The following is a 23,242-nucleotide window of genomic DNA, read 5'->3' on the forward strand; positions in this document are numbered from 1 at the left end:
GGAGGAACTTCTGACTGCTTTTAAGTCTTTGATGGCAATATGTACCTGTCAGGATGGAGGAAGGCTCTAACTGGCAGGTTTTTATGACACCAGCTTTTTAGCTTTCTGTGTTCTCTTATCTGCAATCACCTGGATTCCTTCAAGGCATTTGTCAATACTACTTCATGGATGGATGGATGGTAATTTTTTCCTTCAGTTCTGTACCACAGGCCCTACTTATAAGGGAGGATATCTTGGGACAGAAGAGACCACAGAACCTGGCATTCCACGGGCACATGGTCTCTGGAGCCATAGCAGCTCCCTTTAATCAGAGAGACAATTAAAACAAGTTTTTTGTTGTTGTTTTTTTTTTTAAAATACAGCCATTGAAAAGACAACAAATTAAGAAACATGTAAACACTGCAGCTGCGTAATTACAAGTTGTACTGCTTGGTTTAGTACCTATGCACTCCCCAGGATGAGGGTGTGGGAATAGTGGAGGTGAGCTACCTTCGCAGTGACAGCTGGATAAGGGAGAAGAGACAAGAAAGAGAAAAGTCAAGATCTGGTTTAAGAGCCTTGCCTGTGAGAGAGCTAGAATAGGTTCTCTCTCACCTCCCATAGGAGAATTTTAAAATTGATAAATCAGTAAAGATCTGCACATCATTGAGGGGAATGGAGAAAGTGACATTTGGGGATACAGAAGGGGACTGCCAGCTATTAGCAGGTAGGCACACTGGAAATCCTAACTCTGTGTTCTGACACAGTCCGGACCCTCCTTACCACACGCTCAGCTTCCCATATCCCGGGGGCAGTCGGGACAGACTTTGGTCCGTGGGGAATTCATTTGTTAACACCGGCTTTTGTGATTAGGAGTTGGGGTCTTCATGGAGAAAAGTGGAACGGCTCGCCCTCTGCTCATCTCCAAGTGGGGAGGAAAAACATGTTCACTCCCGCTGTTCAGAACACAGTGTCACCGAGAGGGGAATGGCTCTCTTCCCATTATATCACAGAAACATCTAGATGAGATTTTTTTAAAATGGGGAAAATAGCAATAGCCCTGAACTCTGGGCAGTCATCTGGAAGAGAAAGACTGTTTGGCAAGCAGAATTATTTCGAAGTTAGGATAGCCATCTTCCTCTGCCGAGGCCCTCATTGTCCTTTTCCTTCATCATAAGTGGGGAAAACTAGATTCTAAAGGGTCTGAGGTGGTTGCAGGAGGGTAACTCTCAAGGGTTCACAGCCATGCCCCCAAATCCCTGAAAGGAGGAGGTAGGGAACATGGCAGGGGTGGTGACTAGAACTCTCATTTCCCTTCAGGGAAAATGGGATCTTTCGCTTAGGTTTATAGGAAATCCCACTTAGTTTCCCATATTTAGAGGATCTGTGATCCCTAAAATGTGTCAACCAACGTGGGGTCTGCAAAGAATGAGCTGCCCGGGGTAGCCGGGTCCTGGTCAGATCTCGGCACTTAAGCAGCAGGCTTGACTATCGTGTCTGAAAGGCTAATTCCATCTCTGGCAGGCGAGGCTCAGAAATCGCCCATCCATACCCTGCCCCCCGCCGACCTTCCCTTCCAGGGCTGGCTTTATCCCAGCTCTGCTCAGGCTTCTGGTGCATGATGTGGAAGATGATGGTCATTTAGGCGTGAGGGAAGTGTGTGTAGGGAGGTGTCTGGGTGCCCCCCTGGAATTTCCCTTTGTGAGGGGGAAGGGGCTGGGGCCAGAGCAGAGAGATGGTGGCGTCCCAGCACCACGTCCAAGACTCCCAGAGAGGTAGTTTCCCGATCTTGAGTGACTCCGGCCCTTTCTGGGCTTTGCCCGCCTCAGCCTCCTTCCCATCCCATTCCTGGGGACCAACGCAAGGTCAGCCTGTGCCCCTCGGCTGGGGCAGGGCCCAAGAGCAGGCGAGACCCTGCCCGCACTGCCCCCTACACAGACCAGCTCCTAGAACGCCCCGGGTCCGGGAGCCTTCCTGCCGAGGCCCCGACCTCCTTGGGGGCCGCTGCCCTCCCTGCCCCCCTCACCACCCACACCTGGGCCGCATGCACAGTCCTCATCCTCAGGAGCGCTCCTACCCCGTCCCCTTCAGGCTCTTCAGAGAAAGGAATTAAAGTCAAAAATGGGTTTGTTTTTGTTGTCTCGGGTCATGTGAGTGTCTGCAGAGGTCCCCGGCCCTCTCGCCCTCGAGGGGCTGCTGGCGGCAGGGAGGGCCCGAGGCCTCACTGCCGGCTGTTGTTGTCCGATGGCTGGCCGGGGGTCCGGGCCTCGGGGTGGGAGGACGAGCCCTCGAAGCGCTGGGAGGCGATGGCCGCCTGGTGGGACATGCTCTTCCGCACGATGTCCCCTTTCCGCCATAACACCACTTCCTGTTGGGGAAGGGACGAGGGGCCGTAAGTCGTCGAGCCTTCCTTTCACAGAGACCCTCCCCATCCCCAGACGTGTGTGAAGGACTCGTGGGGAAGCCCTGGCGGCACTTCAAGCGCTGGACAGAGGCCGAGGGACTCGTCCAGGGTTGCAAAACTAAGAATGACTGGGGTAGAATTTGAACTCAGAGCCTCGACTCCAGGGCCAGCATGAGCGGGAGACCAGAGGGAGAGAAGGATCCTCCCCATCCCCCAGTGCCTCTCCTGGCCTGTGCCTCACCTGTTGCTTGAAGTACCGTCTCTCCTCTTCATCAATCAGCACCAGGTTGAGGTAATACCGCACAGAGAACTTCTTATTGATGTCTCTCATGGTGGGAGTCAGCTCATACCCAGCCAGAAAGAGCCGGATCGGGATGGATTCCCCTGCAAGGAAGGAGCGAGTCAGGGCCCAGGCAGCCCCCACCCCGGCCCTGCCCAGGCCGTGAGCCGCGGCCCGGGCTCCTGCTGCCCTTTCTGGCGTCCTGCGCAGGGGCAGGCCCTGCTTCCTGAGCGAGTCCCGCTGGGGTGGAGGGAGGCGTGGGACAAGTTGCTCAGACTCACTGGCCTCAGTTTTCCTCTCAGTAAAAGGAGAGGCTTGAATTTGGCCTGAGGTCCTTCTAGCTCTAATGATTGCATCTAGCAGTGTGCATGTACCATCCTAAAGCCGCTCTGGGTAGTCATTATTTGCTGCTTCTGGATTGTTCATGCTGCCCTTTTAGAAGCACAGAAAATGAATGATACTTGCACAGTTCTTAGAAAAAAGGGAGACGGAGTCCAAGGAATAGAATCCTTGTCCCCCTCTAAACCTCGCACAGGACGTGTACTCAACAAATGTCTGTGGTTGATGGCAGGGCGAAGATGTCTTCTAAGATTCTTGCCAAGTGCCTGTTAATCTATGAGGCATCCATATGGGAGATAATTCTTATCAACATAAAGGGACTGCTAATAAATGAGAGAAATCCCAGGAAGTGCCAAGAAATCTTTAGATTGTAAGAAGAAAATGAGATGGACATATAATTATCATCAACTCTTGAGTATCTAGAGTCCTAGAAAGCACAAGAAAGGGCCTAGAAAATGAGAATTCACAAAGAATCCCAAATTCTCCAGTTTAATTAATTTTAACTCCCCTGTAGCTCTCAATACCATCTGCTTAGCAGAAATGACCTATAGGCATTATATTTTCCTGCTTCCAAGTATAAAACAGAAGCAGCAGCAAAATCCGCAAAACGCAGCCTAATCACCTGGTGCACAGGCACACAGGGACATCCCTCTGTTCCAAAGTCGGACCCTCGGGCTGTCCTCCGTTTGAGGACCCTGGCCTGCGGGGGCTCACCTCTCACAGGGGCTCCATCCATGATCTCATACTTGGCTATTGTGTCATTCTCATGGTAAACGTTGGGGCCCGTCCCAGTGGTCTCTCTCTTGATGATATCGATCTCCATGTGCTTGATTTTAATCCTCACCAACAGGAAGTAGATTTTCCCCACAATCACGTCTTTCAGGTGGTACCTGGGTTTGGGAAGAGAGCCCAAAGGTTAGGTAACGACCAGGCCCAAAGCTTCTCCTCTGTCCCCTTTTCAGGAGGTGCCGTACTTAGGTTAAAATATCTGCCACACTCGTATTAACCCTCTTTAACCATCAACAATTAAAATACGATTACTCCGCCGATTCTTTTCCCCAGTTTTTCTCAGATTCCCAAAGATTTTCCAACACCTGGCTTAGAATTTACTCTGTCCAGGAAATCTTCAAAATCCCTTCACTCCAGTCATGAATTTCTCTCCCTTCACTTTGGCACACTGTCTGCACCAAGAATTATATCCTTTTCATGGGAAAAGGCCTATTTCACTCTTGTGAGTTAGGTGTCCCCCAGGAATCAGACTTATTTTTCCCTCTTCATGAAGCTTAGTATGAGGTTCTGGGCAGAGGAATCATGCAGGCAGAGGATGACTGGTTCTTGTACCCAAAGGGAAGCTAATAGATGTTAACAAAGTGTGCAAACCACACTTCCTGCATGAAACAGACATTCCCCCCCCCCCCCCCAACTGTCATTTTGGAACGTTTGACACTAACTCTAAAAATGCCACTGTGCCCATTTCTGAAGCTCTTATGAAAAGTCACTCAATATATTAAAGAGTGTCAGATTTATTTAGTAAGAGGTCTTGGGTTTGAATCCTGACTGTGCCACTACCTGATCTGATGTTGGGAAGTCACTGGGTTTTTAGTTACCTCATCTGTAAAATGTAAAATGGGTGGGTGGGGGGGGGGGGCAATGTTAGACCAGAGGACAGACTAAAGGGGGGGGAAGAGACTGAGGAAAGAAACACAGGCAAGAGGCTATTAAACAGTGTAAGTAAGAAGTCACAAAGGCCTGAACTAAGGCCTGATAACGGAGGCAAGCAAAAAGGAAACATATCCAAAGGATGGTGAGGAGGTCTTTCAAGTGACTGGACAGGGAGGGTACCGGAGAAAGAAGGGAGAGTCAAGGAGACTTCTGCGGTCAAGGACGGGAGCGACTGGGAGGCCTGGAGTGTCCTCAGCGGAAACAGGGATGCAAGGGGAGGGAAGGCTTTTAGAGGAAAGATTATTTTCTTTTTGGACATGCTGAGTTTAAGATTCAGCATGGCAGCAGGCAGCTGGTAATGGGGAAACAACTGAAGCGATTTGCTCATAGACAGCTATTTTAAATGAAGAATGATTCCGACCCAGGCCTCCTGACCTAAATTGGAGCTCTCTGTTACACACCCCTTCCTCTTGGCCTGCCCCCTACTTCCAACCCCAGGAATGAACAATTATCTCTAGGCAGGAGTTCTTAATAACTTTTATTGTGTCACGGATCCTTTGGCACTCTGATGAAACCTAGAGACCTCAGAAAGGTTTTGAAATAATGGGAAGAAATACTAACGTTCTTAGATTAGTAAAAATAAAAACACAATTCTTCCCCCCTCCCATCCAAATCCACGGACCCCTCTTGCTCCAGCAAAGACACTCACTTGGATTTATTGTACTCAAATTCGATGTGCAGACAGTCCTCAATCCCAACCTCCATCTTGATGGATGAATTGAGCTCTGGGTATGTGCTAAGTGTATGAACCACAATGTCCATCTCTTTGACAACATCATTGAGCCGGCGGCTGATGGTGGCTCTGAGGAAATACCTGCAGATATTAAGCCATCGCGGATTAGGACAGTTCCCAGTTACAAAAGAGTGTGTACACAGACACACAGACAGTACATCGGCAAAGAGGGAGGCATTCACATGTGCACAAAGCCATAGATACACATATAATAATCGATAACACATTATATATATATAATATATATAGTATTTATAATAGATATACATATATTTATGAGCATTATATCAGTATATATGTACATATTTGTACTTATATTGGTATATATATATATATAAAAACACACACATATTTAACAAGCACACATATGCATGTGTCTGTACCCAGAGGCATACAGGCAATGCTCTGGCCTCAGACTGCACTTGGAGGAAGGAAGAGTGAAAGGACCTTCGCCTTCCATAAGTCCCAACTAAATCCTGTCTTTTACAGAATGCCTTCCCAATCCCTCCATTCTAGTACCTTCCCTTTTTTTTTTTTTTAATTTTATTTTTTAGAATACTTTTCCATGGTTACATGATAGTACCTTCCCTCTTGATTATTTTCTATTTTCTTATACATAGCTTACTTTGCTTAGAATTGTGTTTGTATGTTGTCTCATCCATTAGACTGTAAACTCTTTGAGGGCAGGGATTGCCTTTTGCCATTTTTGTACCCCTAGCCTTAGCACTGTGCCTGGCACATAGTGGGTGCTTAATAAATGATGATTAAATGACTTAGAGCTGAAAGGAACATCAGGGGGCTTTCGAGCCCAATACCCTCATTTTACAGATGAGGAAAGGCGAGGCTCAGAGCAGTGGTGACTTGCCCAGGGTCCTATACCTAGTTAAGTATTTGAGACTGGATTTGAACTCAGGTCTTCCTGAATCCAAGTCTAGCACTCCACCCACTACATCACCTAAAATAGAGAAAGATACATTAGAACAAAAGGATCCAGGGAGTTAGAGGGAGGAAGAGACATAAGGAAGAACTTTGTAACTCAATATCACAAGGAAGAATTATCTAGCAATTATAACTTTATGAAATTAGTTCATTTGTTAGTGAGTTCCCTGTCACCAGAAGTGTTCAAGAGGCTGGAAGACTACTTGTCAAGGAATTGTTAGATGGGGCAGGAGATTAGCCCAGATCCTTAAGATATCATCTAACTCTCAAGAGTCTATTTTATAAAATCAGAGGAATCTGATGAGCAAATTGATGCCTTCTGCACCTTTCTATTTTCCTGTGTTGTCATTATTGTGGACAACTTAAATATTTGTACACATGGCTCATACCACTCTGAACTTGAAGTTCCTCATCATCCTCAATTGCTGTGACCTTCAAGTCCATTCCACTTCAGAAGTCTACCAGTAGGCTAGGCCTTGGACCTCAGCCATTTGGAACTGATCCACCTTGCAGAAATTTCAAATGTTGAGTTTGTTTTCTGACCTTTTAAACCTTTCTTCATGATACACTCTTTGTGGTTAAGAGTGTTCTGCTTATGACTAATTCATCCCTGAATCTACCCTCACTTTTACTCCTCTCTCTCTCTTTTCCTTTCTATTAACCTGTTGAGTAAGATGACTCAATTCTCTCTGTGTGTGTATGTGTATTCTTTCCTCCTTTGACCATTTCAGATTAAAGGGAGGTTCAGGTTCATTTCCTCCACCCCTTCCTGTTTGTACAGATTTCTACCTGTGCATTCTGGTCATGTTTGATAATTTCCCCCACTCTTCCTCTCCCTTTCTTCTTTTAAGATCATAACAAAACCATCTGTAGGCCCTTGGTCTTATTTAAAACCCTTTGTGACCCAAATGATATTGGTTCTGAGGCAACACTTGTTCCAACTCCCCCCTTTAGAAGACAGATAATTCTTTTTTTGCTGTTGATGATATTTCTCTTAACCTTTGTGTTTCTATTTCAAAGTTTTTACTCAGTTTTGTTCTTTTCATTAGGAAAACTTCCATTTCACTAAAAAAAAAAATCCTTTTTTTTTTTTTTAACTTTGAGTTTATACTTAGCTGTGCTGGATAAATTATTGTTGGCTATATAAAGCGATAGCTTCTATCTTTCCAAATTCTCTATTCCTTAAAAGTTGTGGCTGTTAAGTCTCGTGTGATACTGACTCAGGATCTTTATTCTTTCTTGTTGCTTACTTGATTGCAATATCTTTTTATTTCTCAGGAGCTCTGGATTTTGAATATGATGTTCCTGACAGTTTTTTTTTCTCTATGAGGCCACTAGTGGATTATTTGTATTTTCATTTTGGCCTCTGATTTTAAGAAATCTGGGCATTTTTCTTTCATGATGAGAGACAGACAGACAGACAGACAGACACAGAGTTTATAGGTGGTTTTCAGGGAGTTCAGTGGTTCCTAAATGACCTCTCCTTGATCTGTTTTCCAGGATGATTGTTTTTGGTATGAGATACCTTAGATTTTCTTTTTTCCTCCTCCCTCAGTCTCTCAACTTTTGTTTTAATATCATCATCTTCAATTTGATCCATTCTAATTGTTAAGGAGTATATGGCTTGACTAAGGTTTTGTGTACTTCTTGTGCTAAAGTATTAAATTTCTTTCCAGTCTTTCTTCTGTAATTGTCTAGTTCTTTCCTTTTGTCTCTCAATTTCACTTATACAATAATTAAAAAAAATTCTTTTAAATAATTATACTAGGAATTCTAGTTCAACCTATATAACAGCTATGTTTTTCTTTGAGGCTTTGGTTGTAGATGTTTTGGGAGTCATTCTTTTCTTCCAGGTTTGTATTTTGGGTGCTTCTGTTTAAATAATAATTTTATGGTGGGATCCCTTTATTTATTTATTTGTTCTTCTAGCATTACTTCCTTAACTGGTACTCTCTATTAGGGCTGGGCTTTGCATATTTCTGGAGAAAACATCTGGGTCTTGCTTGGTCTTGTTTTGTATTTTCTTGGGTCCTACTGTTGCTTATTCTGGGTACTTAGTGATGTGTTCTTCAAAGAACTCAGGAGCGGGTTAGGATGGGATCTGCAAGCTTTCACTGTGCTCAAAGCTGTCTAATCTAGGTTCAAGTCTAATTACTGCTCTTCTGGTTGGAGCTTTTCCAGCTCCTGACCCAAGTTTTGAGTCTAAGCAACTCAATTGCTCGTCCTATCTCACCAAAACTGCAGGCTCCCCTTTTGGTAAGAGCTCCCTGCCCTGGTTATTCCAATGTAGGCTTCCTATTAGATTGGGACCTGGCTAAAACCTGCTCTAGGGTCAGAACCACATAACTCCTGCCTGTTTCTATTACTGTTTCTTATCCAGATATAGCCTCAGCCCTGTGACCATTTCTTTCTTTTTTTTTTTTTAAACCTTTACCTTCTGTCTTAGAATCAAACTATGTATTGGTTCCAAGGCAGAAGAGCAGTAAGGGCTAGACAATGGGGGTTAAGTGACTTGCCCAGGGTCACACAGATAGGAAGTGTTGGAGGCTAGATTTGAAACCAGGACTTCCTATCTCTAGGCCTGGCTCTCCATCGAATGAGCCACCTTGTTGCCCTTTCTGTGAGCACTTCATGCCCCGATATACCACCCCTAGTAGCACTGCCTCTCCTCAGTCTACATTGGGTCTATGAATCAGCTCTCAATATAAGGGCCAGGCCTGACTTTGGGCACTTGACCCTGCTCACAGAGGGGGATCAGGCTCTTCTATGTTGTCTCTAAGAGCATCTAGACTGAATGCAGATTCAACCTTTTCTTGAAACTTTTTTCTCTTGGATTCCACACAGCGTTCTACTTTCCTCACATCTTTTAATCAGTCCTTTGATTCTTCTCCTCCTTCCTTCTGATACTATTAAGCGAGAATTCCCTGTGATAGTTTAAGAGTTGGAAGAGACTTCAGTAGCCATCAAGTCCAACACATACATGAAAAGATGAAAGGAAGGAAATAAGCATTTATATAGTGCCAGGCACTGTCCTAACTAAGCACTTAAATTTTTTGTTTGTTTGTTTACACATTTTACCTCATTTGAGCCTCACAAGAGTCTAAGAGATAGGTGCTACTATTGTCCCCATTTTATAGGAGTGGAAATTGAGGCAAACTAAGATTAAGGGCAGCTGAGTGGCTCAGTGGATTGAGAGCCAGGCCTAGAGACTGGAGGTCCTAGGTTCAAGTCCAGCCTCGGACACTTCCAGCTGTGTGACCTTGGGCAAGTCACTTGACCCCTATCGCCCACCCTTACCACTCCTGGGCTAAGGACGGTCCCTAGCCCGGATGAAAAAGGATGAGGGTTGGGCGTGGGGCTAGCAACCTCACCCTGTAAAAACTACATCTGCTAAAGAAACTGCAACCTAAAGTAGGGGCAGCTGGGCTAGCTCAGTGGATTGAGAGCCAGGCCTAGAGACGAAAGGTCCTAGGTTCAAATCCAGGCTCAGACACTTCCCAGCTGGGTGACCCTGAGCAACCCATTGCCTACTGGTTGTGGCCCTATGCTCCTAGAATGGAGTCCCAGGATAAAAAAAAAAGATTAAGTGACTTGTTTGGGGTCACACAGCTAGGAAATGCCTGATTTCATATCTGAACTCGGGTCTTCCTGAACCCAGCACTTTATCCACTGTGCCACCAGTAATGAAAGGAACCCTCACCAAAATTTAGCTGACAAGTGGTCATGTAGCCTCTGCTGGAAGACCTACAAAAAGGGGACAACCACCATCTTCCAGGCAGTCTATTCCACTTCTGGACAGCTCTCACCACAAGGAGGATTCTTCTAATATTAATCCTAAATTTATCTCTTTGCAACTTCTACCCCCTGCTCCTGGATTTCCTCTCTGAAGCTAATCAGATCAAAGTCAAGAAGCTCCAGCAGCTCCTGGGCACAAACATCCTTTTCTAGCCTTCTGCACTCAGCACGGGTCTCCTCTAGGACTGATGCACGAGAGCTTCTTGCACAGTCGCACATTCTCATCGAATAGGTCAGCTTGTTGTTCTTTATACATTAAATTCCATCTGCTTTCCCCATGCCTTCCCACAAGCCACTTCTCCTCTCTGAATGGAGGGAATTCCAAATATGAGAAATGGCTTTTGATAAGGAATTATGGAATTCCTCGTGGGAACCTTCAAGGCCTACTTCGAGGGCCTTCTCCTGTAGGAAGCCCATCATGATCCACCCAGTTGTTAAAATGAACCCCCTTTCCCCTAATTGTTTTGCCTCAATTTAAAAAAATATATTTTGCATTTGATTTCCCTTTTGTTTTCCCCCAATAGAATGTAGCTTCCAGGAAGACAGGGATTCTGTTTTTTGTCTGTACTTCTAGCCTCTAAGTAAAGTGCCTGACCTATGGTAGATGCTTAGTAAATGCTTGTTGAGCAAACTGAAGACTCTATTCTTAGTCTTAAAACAATTTTTTTCAACCCTTATCTTCCGTCTTAGAATCAATACTATGTATTGGTTCCAAGGCAGAAGAGCAGTAAGGGTTAGACAATGGGGGTTAAGTGACTTCCCCAGGGTCACATAGCTAGGAAGTGTCTGAGGCCAGATTTGAGCCTAGGGCCTCCCATCTCTAGGTCTGGCTCTCAATCCTCTGAGCCACCCAGCTGCCTCCAATTCTTAAGTCTTTTCAATTGTTTTTCATAATCCACAAAGTGACAATCCATTCTCAGAGTTTCAACTATTTTTCCTATGTGGAAAACAATTTCTTAATCCCAATCCTTCTAAAACTCCACTTCCAGATTTCCAACTACCTGCTGTACATTTCTACCTAAGAACTCAAAAACACCTCAAAGAGATGAAAATCAAAACTCTACTTCTTACTCTAGCCTCTTCCATATTTCTGTACTGTAAGTGTCCCTCCGAACTAGAAACTGTGAAAATTTTTTACTTTCTAAACTCCATTTCCCCTTCTCAACTGGTTGCCAAGTCCTCTTCGATCATCCCTTGAGAGTCTCCAGAATCTTTTTCCTTCTCTCTCTTACTCCCACGTCACAGCTCAAATCCGTAAGCCTAGAGTATTGGGAAAGCATCCTAAAGGACTCCCCCTGCCCCCACAGGTGCTTCTTGCCTTTACAATTCTTACTTCAAGCTACCACCATTAATCCTTCCAATGGATAAACTCACAAAGCCTTCTACCACATCTCAATGTTGGGTGAATCTGGTGCTCTCCATAATCTATTCTCAACTGATCTTTCTAATCATATCTTTTACTACTTCTGAAGAACTGTGTGTTCCTGCCAATCTCCACCCTTGCCATTCTCTGAAGACTCATTAGGTTTCCCCACTAAGTGCCTCTTTCTGTCCCCAAAATTCTATCCACTCCAACTCACCCCCAACCACTCTCCACCCCACTACCTTACTTTGCCTTATCAATACGAGGAACGCCACATTGAACTGGATATGGAATCAGAGAACCTGGGTTTGAGACCAGGGTTATCTATCAAGAGATGATGAGCCTGCCACCCCTCTATCCAGAAAGGATAGGAATAATGTATGTGTAGGGTTATGGGTCAGGGTGTCTGAAAAATAAAGTTAGACAAATCAGCAAATACCTATATGTGGATCACTTTTTTCCTTTTAAAATAGATTCTAATAGAAGGTAAGGTGATTAAAAAAAAAACAAACCAACACTTACCTTCTGTTTATCAATTCTTTTTTTGTTGTTTTTAAAAAATTATTTATTTTTTTAATCGATTAATTGATTGTCAGTATCAATTTTAAGACAGAAGAGAGGCAAGGACTAGGCAAATGGGGTTAAGTGACAAGCCCAGGGTCACATGGCTAGGAAGAGTTAGGAGTCAGATTTGAACCTAGATCCTCCTGACTCCAGGACTGGTTCTCTGTTCTCACTGGGCTACCTAGCTGTCCCTTGGACCACTTTTTTTTTTTTTTTTTTTTTTTTTAAACCTTTACCTTCCATCTTAGACTCAATATTATGTATTGGTTCCAAGGCAAAAGAGTGGTAAGGTTTAGGCAATAGGGGCTAAGTGACTTGGCCCAGGATCACACAGCTTGAAGTGTCTGAGGCCAGATTTGAACCAAGGACCTCCCGTCTTTAGACCTGGCTCTCAGTCACTAAGCCACCCAGCTGTCCCATGGACCACTTTCTGATACATTTTGAAACCTTGGCCAAACTCCCCCTCCCTACTGGGACTACTGCCAAAACAAACCTTTCCCCTCTGCCTAGCAGATAAGTGTTTCTAGGAATAAAAATGAATTTATGACATTAATATAATGCCAAAAGAATGACAAGGCAAAGTCACTGTAAAAAGTCCACAATAGATTTCAAAGCCAAATTTAAGTAACTTAAATTATCTATATTGTTCTTGCCCAAAGATACTAATTTTTATGGGGATAAAGGGATACATGTGTATATAGAAAACAGATTTCAGACTTCTTCATGAAGGTTTAAAAGCTGGACATCCCCAAAGCCTTCTGACAGGGAAGGGAAGGAATAGTATATACTGCTGGCCTCCCTGACCTAGTCTTACTTTTTGGTCCCTGCTAAAAATACAACAAAACAAACCAAATTTATATAATTACAGAGGCTATCAAAGACAAATAGCAGCATCCTGATAGCTGGATCTCAAGCAACAGGGTGCTCTACTCCTTATCCGCCTATATGACTGTAAATAAGTCTCTTCCCATGTTTGGGCCTTGGTTTCCTTATGAGGCTAGACCAGTGATGGCACACCTTTTAGAGACGGAGTACCAGGCCCTGCCCCTCCCCCCCCCACATGCTTTGTATGTCCCACTCTACCCCACACAGGGGAGGGAGAAAGCCTTCCCACTGGGCTGCTGGGTGGAGGGCAGGTGAAGGGAGGAATGTCCTTAGTGAGTATAGAGAAGGGGAGGGGAAGGGAGTGGCCCGAATGCTCTGCTCCCCTCTAGCTCTGCCTCCTGTGAGCCACCTACCTTATCCCCATTGGCTGTTGGGCAGAGGGACAGGGGATGGGGAGCAGCTCCACCTGAGTCCCTCTGCCTTTCTAGTAATGACCTCTGACTGGGGTTGGGGGGGTGGCCGTGTGCTCACAGAGAGTTCTGTGTGCCATCTTTGGCACCTGTGCCGTAGGTTTGCCATCACTGGGTTAGACAAAGTAACTGATAAAGTCCCTTCAGGCTTTAAATATTCTCTGACCAATGAAGATAGAAAACCTGAAGTGAAGACCTTAGGAGTACCTGCTGCTCTTGGTTTTCCATCACCATACTCTTAGAACCAGCTCTATTTCTTGGAAGCACCAAGCTTGTGTAAAATGCTCCTAGTTCTGGCTATGCAACGTATTTCCTATGAGACTGGACAAGTCCTTTCACATCTCTCTGAGTTCCCTTTTAGTTCTAACCTCCTAGGATTCCTAATATTTTTTAACAGTATTTTCTAAAGAACTTCCATTTATTATCTCATTTTATCCTCACACCACCCACATGGAGGTAGACTGGATAGAAGGTCTCCTTATTTTAAAGAGAAAAGAGGAGGGAAAAAGGAAACTGAGTTATCAAGTGGGTGGTCCAAGTCAGGATCAGGGACTAGAATTCATGGATGAGCCCTAGTGCTTTTTCCATTTGGTTGGATATACTCTAATTTCTCAGGGAAACCTATAGAATAGAGGCAGCTCCAGGCCTGGGTTTCCCTTTCGATCATGATGACTGACTGGGAGGAAGCAGAAATAAGGGTTGGCTTAGAACCCTGCCCAGACAGGCAGCTCTGGGTGGTCACCACTTACCTTAGCTTCACATTCTGTCCTGTGTAAGACTCGTAGGGCTTCTCCACATGGGTGAACTCAAAGTCGAAGGTCTGTGACTGTGTGAACTCCCCAGGTCGGGCTAGGTCCTTCACCAGGGACACAAACTCATGGTGGTTCCCACGATCATAGTAGAGCTCTGGAGAGACAATAATGACCCATTCTGTTAGTTTCCTTAGCTTAAGAGAAATCCAAGAAAGCAAGTGTTGCCTGGGAAAAAACTGCTTTACTGCAACTGTAGCCAATCCCCTTCGTTTCTGCTGCCACGGATCCATGCATGCCAGAACCACCCGGCTCTTGTGGCATTTATCAGTCCATCAAATACTTCCCTGCCTTCTCCCACCCCCAATTCCTTCCTGCTTTGCCAACCCCTTTTGCAGCCACTGCTTCACTGTGAAATACCGTGAGTTCCACGGCCAATGTTGCTCCTCAATGTAAACTAACACCTGTGCAAAGAATCTGCTACTACCAACTGAAACTTCTACTGCTTAAAAGCTTGAAAAGTGCTTTACATAAACATTTTCTCATGGATCCCATCAGCAATCCATGCTGAGTTTAGTACCATACATTATATCCCAGTGTTACAGAATAGGAAAAGGGCTTAGAAAAGTTAAGTGACTTGCCCAGCTGGCCTAGAGTTCAAACTTACCTACCTACCTTCCTTTCTAAACTACTTCTCTCTCTTGTCCTCTCCCGTGTTCTCTCTCTCTCTTTTCCCCCATCCCTCTCTTTCTCTTTCTCTCTCTCTCACACATTCTATCTTAGAATCTAGGTTCCAAGGCAAGAGTGTTAAGAACCATACATTTAGGAAGTATCTGGGGCCACCCTTCAATCTCCAGGCCTGGCTCTCACTCACTGAGCTACCTGACTCACAAGTCCAATCCATTAAATCATTTTGGCTCCCACTAATCCTACTTCCACCTTTTAAAAACACAGCACTACATAATAATAGCTAGCATTTTGTTAATTATAATTACATTAATTATAGCTAGCATATTGCTTTATGGTGAACAAAGTGCTTTACATAGGTGATCTCATTTGATCCTCACAACAATCCTATGAGTCCTTTGTACTGTCCAAAACAATTTTAGGACCATTATTTACCTTTATTCCCAAAATAATAATATAAGTTGGTAGGTCAGTTGGACGAAGAAAGCCAAAGCCTAGAAAGGTTGAGTAATATACCTTAGGGCAGTGGAGCTGAAATGCAGTCTAGAACCCAGATTTCCATATCCCTAGACCAGGGGTTCTTAACATGAACCCTTTTTTTTTTTTAAATTTCCAATCTCTGTATTTCAATTTAACTGAGTTGGCTTGTAGGCCTATGGATTTTATCTTTTGCTCTAGACCAGTGGTTCCCAAACTTTTTTGGCCTACCGTCCCCTTTCCAGAAAAAATATTACTTAGCCCCCTGGAAATTAATTTATAAAAAAATTTTTAATAGCAATTAATAGGAAAGATAAATGCACCTGTGGCCATCACCGCACCCCTGGATTGCTGCAGCACCCACCAGGGGACTAGCACCCACTTTGGGAATCACTGCTCTAGAGGCTTCACCAGACCACTTAAGGAATCTATGGTGCCAAAAAAAAGTTAAGAACCTTTGGAAGTCAAATCCAGGTATGGGAGAACCATTGGATTTCTACTGTAGCCTTTCATTTGATAGCCCTATAATCCTTTTCCTCAATTATAAAATGAGGATATTGAGACTTTCTTCTACTACCTACCTCTTGTGGTTATTGCAAGGGAAGTGCTTTGGGAACTGAATTGACAAAAGGATATATAAATACAAGCTATTATTTATACCACAAACTTTGGCAGTGAGTAATTAGGCCAAATTGCCAAATAGGGTAGAGGATAGACTTTAGAAGCTCACAAAGTCGCCTTCTCCTTGATTAGCCTTAAGTAGATTTCATCACTCAGATGCTTTATCATGCTAAGTTTTGTGTATATGTACACACACGTCTCTCTCTGAATATCTGTACATACACATGTATTACACACACACACACACACACACACACACACACACACACACACACACACAGTCTAGTTTGGGACATTTGGTTTCCCTAATCAGACCGAAAACTCTCAGGGGGAGGAATAGCACTACATCTTACAGCCCTTGACAATGAAAACACTTTGTTTTTTTGAGTAATATACTAAAAGCAACTTTTTGCAGAGTTGAAGTCATGTAAAAAGGGGATCAAGCTATTAGGGAGTCCTTGGCCATCAAGGAAAGCTAAGGAAACATAAAAGAGATAGCTGTTTTATTTGCTGTTTAGGGAAAAAGGGCAAGGAGTCCATGACAACAACAAGGCTGAACCTGGGCTTCTTCCATTCTCAAGGGCCCAGATCACTACAAGAAACAATTTAAACTGAGTGAGAGGAAGAGGCAGGGGCAGTGTTTCACCCCAGGAACCAAGGCTGGAATCTGAAAGCAGTAAGCTTGACCAACTCCATCTCGCCCTGTCTCTCCCTCCCTCCCACCCCAATTCTGGGACCAGAGATAGAACACCCTCAAGCCCAGAGTCAGAGGCCCACTAAAAGGCTCTTTCCCTAAGAATAAGCATCCCCAGAAGGATAATGTTCGTAGCCATTGTAAGAGGGAGAATTTAGGTTATATATATATATATATATATATTTAAAGTGTGGCCACCAGGAATCAACAATTCAGGTTGATTCTGTAATTAAATCAGACCCAAGTCAGCATCGGGTTAAGGCAGTTTATTTACAATTAGGAAGGTAAAGGTATGGGAATAAAGAGGAAGGGAGAGGCTATAGCGTACAGGCCTGCAGAGGTCTGGACTAGAGAGAAGGTTAAAAGGCTAAATAAATTAGGCTGCAAGCCACAAGGCCTAGCAACCAGATAGGCTGCTGCCTGCTTAAGGCAGAGTTTGGAAGCAGCCCAGGTAGGCCAAGGAAGTCAGCCTAACTTACTCACGTGACCATGCTGAGTAGAAGCTGCCTGAGGTCTCAGGAGCTCCTTCAGCACCAAGTTCAAAGCAGGAACTGCCTCCACAGGAAGTGACCAACATACTTAAAGAGAAAGTGTCTTTCGTCACTTCCTGTGGGTCCACCTCTAATTCAAGTGGACAAATGGCAGCCTCTACATTGATTTGGACTGCCCGAAGGGCAGTCCCTTGTTCTTGATTTGTTACTTATTGTCATGTGTGGGTAACTCGTCCCCCCTCCCCATTAAGGGAGGTGAGGGTGACATCATTTCTATGCCTAGGATGAGTACATTTTTGACTATGAATCGGCTAGAGTTAATTCCATTTACACACCATCCCTTCTCTGCTGCTCCGTGGGTTGGGTCTGGTCTAGAAGCCTAGTCCTTGGGAGCCTCTTTGTCACAATACAACTGTCTTATAGGCACTAGGCAGCTAAGTGGCATGGTGGATAGAGTTCTTGGGCTTGGGGTCAGAAAAACTCATCCTCTTGAGTACAAATCTGGCTTCAGACACTTACTAGGTATATAAGCCCTGGCAAGTTCCTTAACTATTTGCCTTACTTTATTCATTTTTCAAATGAGATGGAGAAGGACATGGCAAACCATTCCAGTGTCTTAGCCAAGCGAATCCCAAATGGGGTCATGAAGAGTAGACATGACTGAATGACAACAATAATAAGGACTACAAAAGCTTGTGTTGAATCTATTTAATAGCTTTGTGACCCTGAGCAAGTAACTTGTCCTCTGTCTACCTGTTTCCCCATTTCCAAGATGGGGATAATAATGGCATCTACCTCTCAAGGTTGTGGTGAGGATCAAATAAAAATACTTAGATCACAGTGAAAACCTAATAAATGCTTGTTCCTTTGATAAATGAGCTCTATAGCATTTGAACAGCAGTTTTTTTTTATTAATACAAGTTTCTCTTGACTTTGTAAAATTGTTTCATGTTGAATTTTGCATTTGAGGGGGAGTTAAATTTGGGATTCCTCTTTGATGTTGTCTCTTCTTAATTCACTCTGCCCTCCTTTGCCTATACTCCTGGGCAATTTTACATTATGCTTTTTCAAAAGTACCTTGTATTTCTTAGGCTGTTTCTCTGATTTAATCTTCAAGAAACTTTGGTTTGGGAAGGACATTTCAATTGCACTTTCCATTTTGCTGGTTTTAAAAAATTCTTGTTCTGATGTTGTATTCATTTTTATGTTCTCTGCCACTCTTTTTCAACATCCACTGCTTTATTAAGATTTCCACAATCTGTTCTATCAATTCTCTGACCCCTTTTCTGTCTACTCATGGCATTTGTTTTTATTGATTCCAAGTATACTTTTGTATGTACATTGATTTCCCAATAAAACATAAACTCTTTGAGGACGGAGACCATTTTATTTATTTATTTGTATCCATATGCACACAAGTTAGTACAATATAGCACATAGAAAACCATTATATTTTGGTTTTCTTTCCAAATTACCTTTTGAGATCTAATTTCCTTCTTTAATTCTTTCATTTACTAACTTACTTTAGAGGATATTGTGGTTGTTTCCATCTTATTTTTGGTGTAAGAGTGGAGATTAGTTGTTACTGTAATGCTTTTTGTTTTGTTTTTGCCCTGGAAAGTTCTCCTTTCTTTCATTTCATAATACTTATTCAGTATATTAGGATCTCATATCTGTCTACTCATTTCTTTTCTTTTCTTTTCTTTTTTTTTAAACAATTATCTTCTGTCTTAGAACCAATACTGTGTATTTTTCTAAGGCAGAAGAGTGGTAAGGGCTAGGCAATTGGGGTTAAGTGACTTGCCCAGGGTCACACAGCTAGGAAGTTGTCTCAGGCCAGATTTGAACCTAAAACCTCCCATCTCTAGGCCTGGCTCTCAATCCACTGAACTACCTGGCTACCCCTCCTCCCCCCACCCCTATTCATTTCTTTAATTTTTCTGCTGATTTTTCTCTAATGTAAGGATCTGTGTTCTTTTTTACTTAAAAAAAAAAAAAACAAAGCTTTTGATGGCTTTTGTTTTTACATCACCTTTATTTCCAATATATCCCTTCCTATCCTCAAACCAATGCAATAAAAATATACAAGAAGAAAAATCAATTAATATACGCAGCATTCCATACCTATAGTTCCCTAACTGGGATAGCTAGCCTAAGAGTCAGGAGGACTTGAGTTGAAGTCCAGCCTCAGACACTTCCTAGCTATGTGACCCTGGGCAAGTCACTTACCCCTGTTTGCTTCAGTTTCCTCATCTGTAAAATGGTTAGAAAAGGAAATGGTGAACCACGTTAGTATCTTTTCCAAGAAAACCCCAAATGGGGTCACGAATAATTGGATACAACTAACTGACAAACAACAATTAAAGTTTCTTAACCTTACAAAAAAAAAAAAAGGATATAGGTGCAACTTCTTGATTCTTTTCTAGGGCCATTCTTCTTAAGTCTTTAAATTGTTCTTTTATTTCTGAGTTTTTGCTGCTTGGGGGTAATGAGGGGGAGTTGGGCTTAGACATGACCACTCATTCAGCCATACTGCCAGGTTAGGAAGAAAACCTACACTAGATTATCTACAAAGGAGCGAAATGGGAGCCAACAGTATCAGGCTGTGGGGAGAAGGTAAGAGAAAGGCAAGTAATTGTTCTGTCTTTTAATGGCAAACCTGCTTTTCTATTACAATTTTTAAAATGGAGGAATGGGAGTAGAAACGATTATTTGGCTTCTCCATCTCCCTGTATTTTGGGGTTTCTGGCAGAGAGCCCCAGAGTTGATGACAGCTTTCTCTGTTGATGATGAAGCTACTGATCAGCCCGGGAACCTGTGGCCTCAGCACTGAAGTCCTGAGTTAGGCTCATAGTCAGGCAGGGGAGATGCAGAGAAGCCAAAGCCAGACTCAAGGAAAGTAGCACCTGTGAGGGGATTTAAAAAAAGGGAAGAAGCTTCTTCATCCTCCCACCTTTTCAGGTGAGAAGTGCCTCATACTTCATGGGAAAAAAAAATGAAGCCATTGGCTGAGTGAGTGCTCATTCCTCTCAGATCTCTTCAGAGGCATTCTGCAACTACCTTCAGAGAAGAGTGGCTCTTCTTGCTAATGCAACTCTACGTGCATAACCTTCTCCAGAAGATTGTGCCCTCTATCACTCTCATTCTCCCCATGACCATTTCCATGCTGCCTACAAAACCACTTATGCCTCATAGATCCTCAAAAAATTTTCACTTGACCCAACAATCTCCACTAATCATCCTGTATCTTTCTTCCCTTTTATGGCTGATCTCCTCAATGATGCCATCTACAATTAGTGTCTCCACTTCTTTTCTTCTCACTTATTTTAAATTGCAGTTTGGCCTTCAGCCTCATCATTCAACTAAAACCTGCCTCTCCAAAGTTACCATCAAACTCCTAGTTGCCAAGTCTAATGGTCTTTTCTCAAATCTCATCCTCCTTGACTTCTTTCCAGCTTTGGACACCATCAAGTCTCTTCTTGAAACTCTTCTGTCTAGGTTTTTGGGGACATCACTCTCTCTGGTTCTCTCCTCCTCCTTGTCTGACCACCCATCCTCAGTCTCCTTTGTTGATTCTTCATCCAGCATCTACTCCTGCTAACCTTGAAGCTATGCCCTGGTTCCTCTTCTTTCATTTGGTGACATTATCAGTTCCTATTATCTCTCTGAAGATAATTTTCAGATCTATTTATTCCACCCTAACATCTTTTTTTGGACCTCTAGTTTTGCATTCTCCAACTGCCTACTGAATATCTTCAACTCATTATGACTCTAATGGGACTTCTTATCCTATCCCTCATCCCCAACTCTTCTCTAACATCACATTTATATTAAGGATACCATCATCCTTTCAGTAACCCAGGCTCAAAATCTAGGTATCATCCTCAACTTTTCTCTTCCTCCCCAATACAACCTGATGACAAGGCCTGTTGTTTCTGCCCTGGTTAACATCTCTCCTTTATGTCCCCTCCTCTCCTCTCCTCTGAAACTACTACTACTCTGGTGCAGGCCCTCAACACTTCCTGCCTAAATTATTGCAATAGGCTGTTGGTGAGTGGTCTTGCCTCAATTGTCTCCCCACTCTGGTTTATCCTTGATTCAGCTGTCAAACTGATCTCCTTAAAAAGTATAAGTCTCGTCATGTCCCCTCCCTATTCAGTCAAATCCTTACTGCCACCAAGATCAAGTATAAATTCCTGCTTGGCTTTCACAACCTGGTCTGTTCTTGTCTTTCCAGCCTTCTTAGCTTGCCTCCTGCTCCCTTCTACATCACAAACCTTCCCCCGCAACTCTGGGGCCATTGGCCTCCTTGCAGTTCATGACCCTCCATCTTTCACCCCAGACATTTTCCAAGGGCTCTCTCCCTTCCTAGATTTTTTGTTTCCTTCGAGTTGTAGCTAAGCCTCCCTTTCCCTTCCCAGGCCTCTTTCATTTTACCACCTTCCCTCTGAGGGTATTTTGAATTTACTCTGTACATATCCTGTTTGCAAACTGTTGCATTGGACAGTGAGCTATTTCAGAGCAGGGACCACCTTTTGCCTTTCTTTGCATCCCCATCACTTAGCATAGGAACTAGAACATAGAAGGGGCTTAATAAATGCTTGATGACCCAGAGCCATCTCTAGAAAAAACCACAAGTAAATTCAGCTATATAACAACTATATAACAAACAACTGAAGAAGTAAACAAAATGGATCCTGCCCTGGGGGTGGGGAAGATTGCTAGCCTTCTGGGATCCATACTTGAACCCAGTATGGAACCTAGCTTGTTATTAGGGACATTTATCAGGAAAATATTTTCCATAGGTCACAAGAGTGTCAGATTCACTTCAGGCTTTTTCCTCTGGGACCTATGAAAGCTTCAGCTTCTATAAGGTATCACAGGGGAGTTGCTGCTATGTGGAAGGACTGAAGCTAGATTTGGCCTTTTGAGGTATCATTATTAGTTTAATTGCAGTGCTTCTCTGGTAATAGTTCCATCTTGCAGTTTGCCAGAGTTTGATTTCCCTTATATACTGCAAAAATTATTTCTTTTTTTTACTCCCTCTAAATGTAAAAAGTTTCCAACATCTTTTAAAGAATATTGAGTCTCAAATTCTCTTCCTCTCTCCCTCCCCCACCAACCATGTGCAATCATGTAAAACATTTTTTTCCATATAATCCTTTCATGGAAGGAAACTCAAAAGAGAAAAAAACTTTAAGAAAATGAAAAAAGTTTGCTTTGTATACAATGCAAATTTAAAAAATAACAGACCAGGATATACTGGCATAAGACTGGGGTCATAAGAAAATTTAGCATATTGAAAAATTGCCATGATTCCAAAAAGTAAAATCTTCAAGGATGCAGCTATAAATCATTTTCATCTTTTTCCTATTCCCAGCTATTAGCCCCCAGGCCAGCAGGCTAGGCATTTTAGAGTAGAATGCAGGATTTTAAAATAATATTATCTGAGGGGGAAGTTCTCCTTTATCTAGCCCCCTTCTAAAATGAATAAAAGGGAACCAATTTTGCATTCAGGTTCTCATTTCAAAACTTTAGAACTACCGAAGAGTAAATTTACTCAGGATGGAAACTGAACTGACATCTCACCACAAGACTGCAACTATTAAGGAAGCCTTGGGACCTGCTACTGCTGCTGAGAAAGAGGATTACGCTTTTTTCTGGACCTTTTGCTGAATGAGTCTTAGTCTTGGAAAGAGCACAAGGCAGTACGGCCAAGTCCAGAGTGTCTCCTCTTCATAATTAATTCCCAACCATTGGTTGGCAAGTTGGAGAAGCAGTTAAGACTCTTTACCTGCTGGATTGAAACGAGTCACAGACTTAGTTCTGTTCCATGCTATAGCAGCATCTTTTGGTGTGGAGTAAAACAATTCAATATGTATTACATGCCTACTGTATGCCAGATACTATGCTAGATTTGGGGATACAAAGAAAAAAGAAATAACTCTCACCCTCAGAAGCTTATATTGTACAATGGGTAAAAAACATCGACAAAGAGAAATATAAAATATATAAAAATAATTTCTATGGGTGGGGGAAGATGACATTAATAACTAGAGGAACCAGGGAAGGCTTATGTAACAAATGGCCCTCGGGCAATTCCTTTGCAG

General features: G+C 43.2%; 1 protein-coding gene across 1 annotated transcript in view; it reads right to left on the bottom strand.

Moving 5' to 3' along the window:
* Positions 1-263: 263 nt before the first annotated feature.
* VPS26B (VPS26, retromer complex component B) overlaps positions 264-23,242 on the bottom strand; it is a 29,926-nt gene continuing 6,947 nt past the window's right edge. Inside the window, exons 2-6 of the mRNA XM_044668316.1 lie at positions 14,163-14,319; positions 5,374-5,538; positions 3,717-3,892; positions 2,625-2,767; positions 264-2,347 (exon numbers count right to left, since the gene is read on the bottom strand). Coding sequence (XP_044524251.1) covers positions 2,201-2,347; positions 2,625-2,767; positions 3,717-3,892; positions 5,374-5,538; positions 14,163-14,319 — 788 coding nt within the window. The 3' untranslated portion in view covers positions 264-2,200. The remainder of the gene's footprint in view (positions 2,348-2,624; positions 2,768-3,716; positions 3,893-5,373; positions 5,539-14,162; positions 14,320-23,242) is intronic.

The sequence above is a fragment of the Gracilinanus agilis genome, chromosome 3 (genome assembly GCF_016433145.1).
Source record: "Gracilinanus agilis isolate LMUSP501 chromosome 3, AgileGrace, whole genome shotgun sequence".
NCBI lineage: Eukaryota > Metazoa > Chordata > Mammalia > Didelphimorphia > Didelphidae > Gracilinanus > Gracilinanus agilis.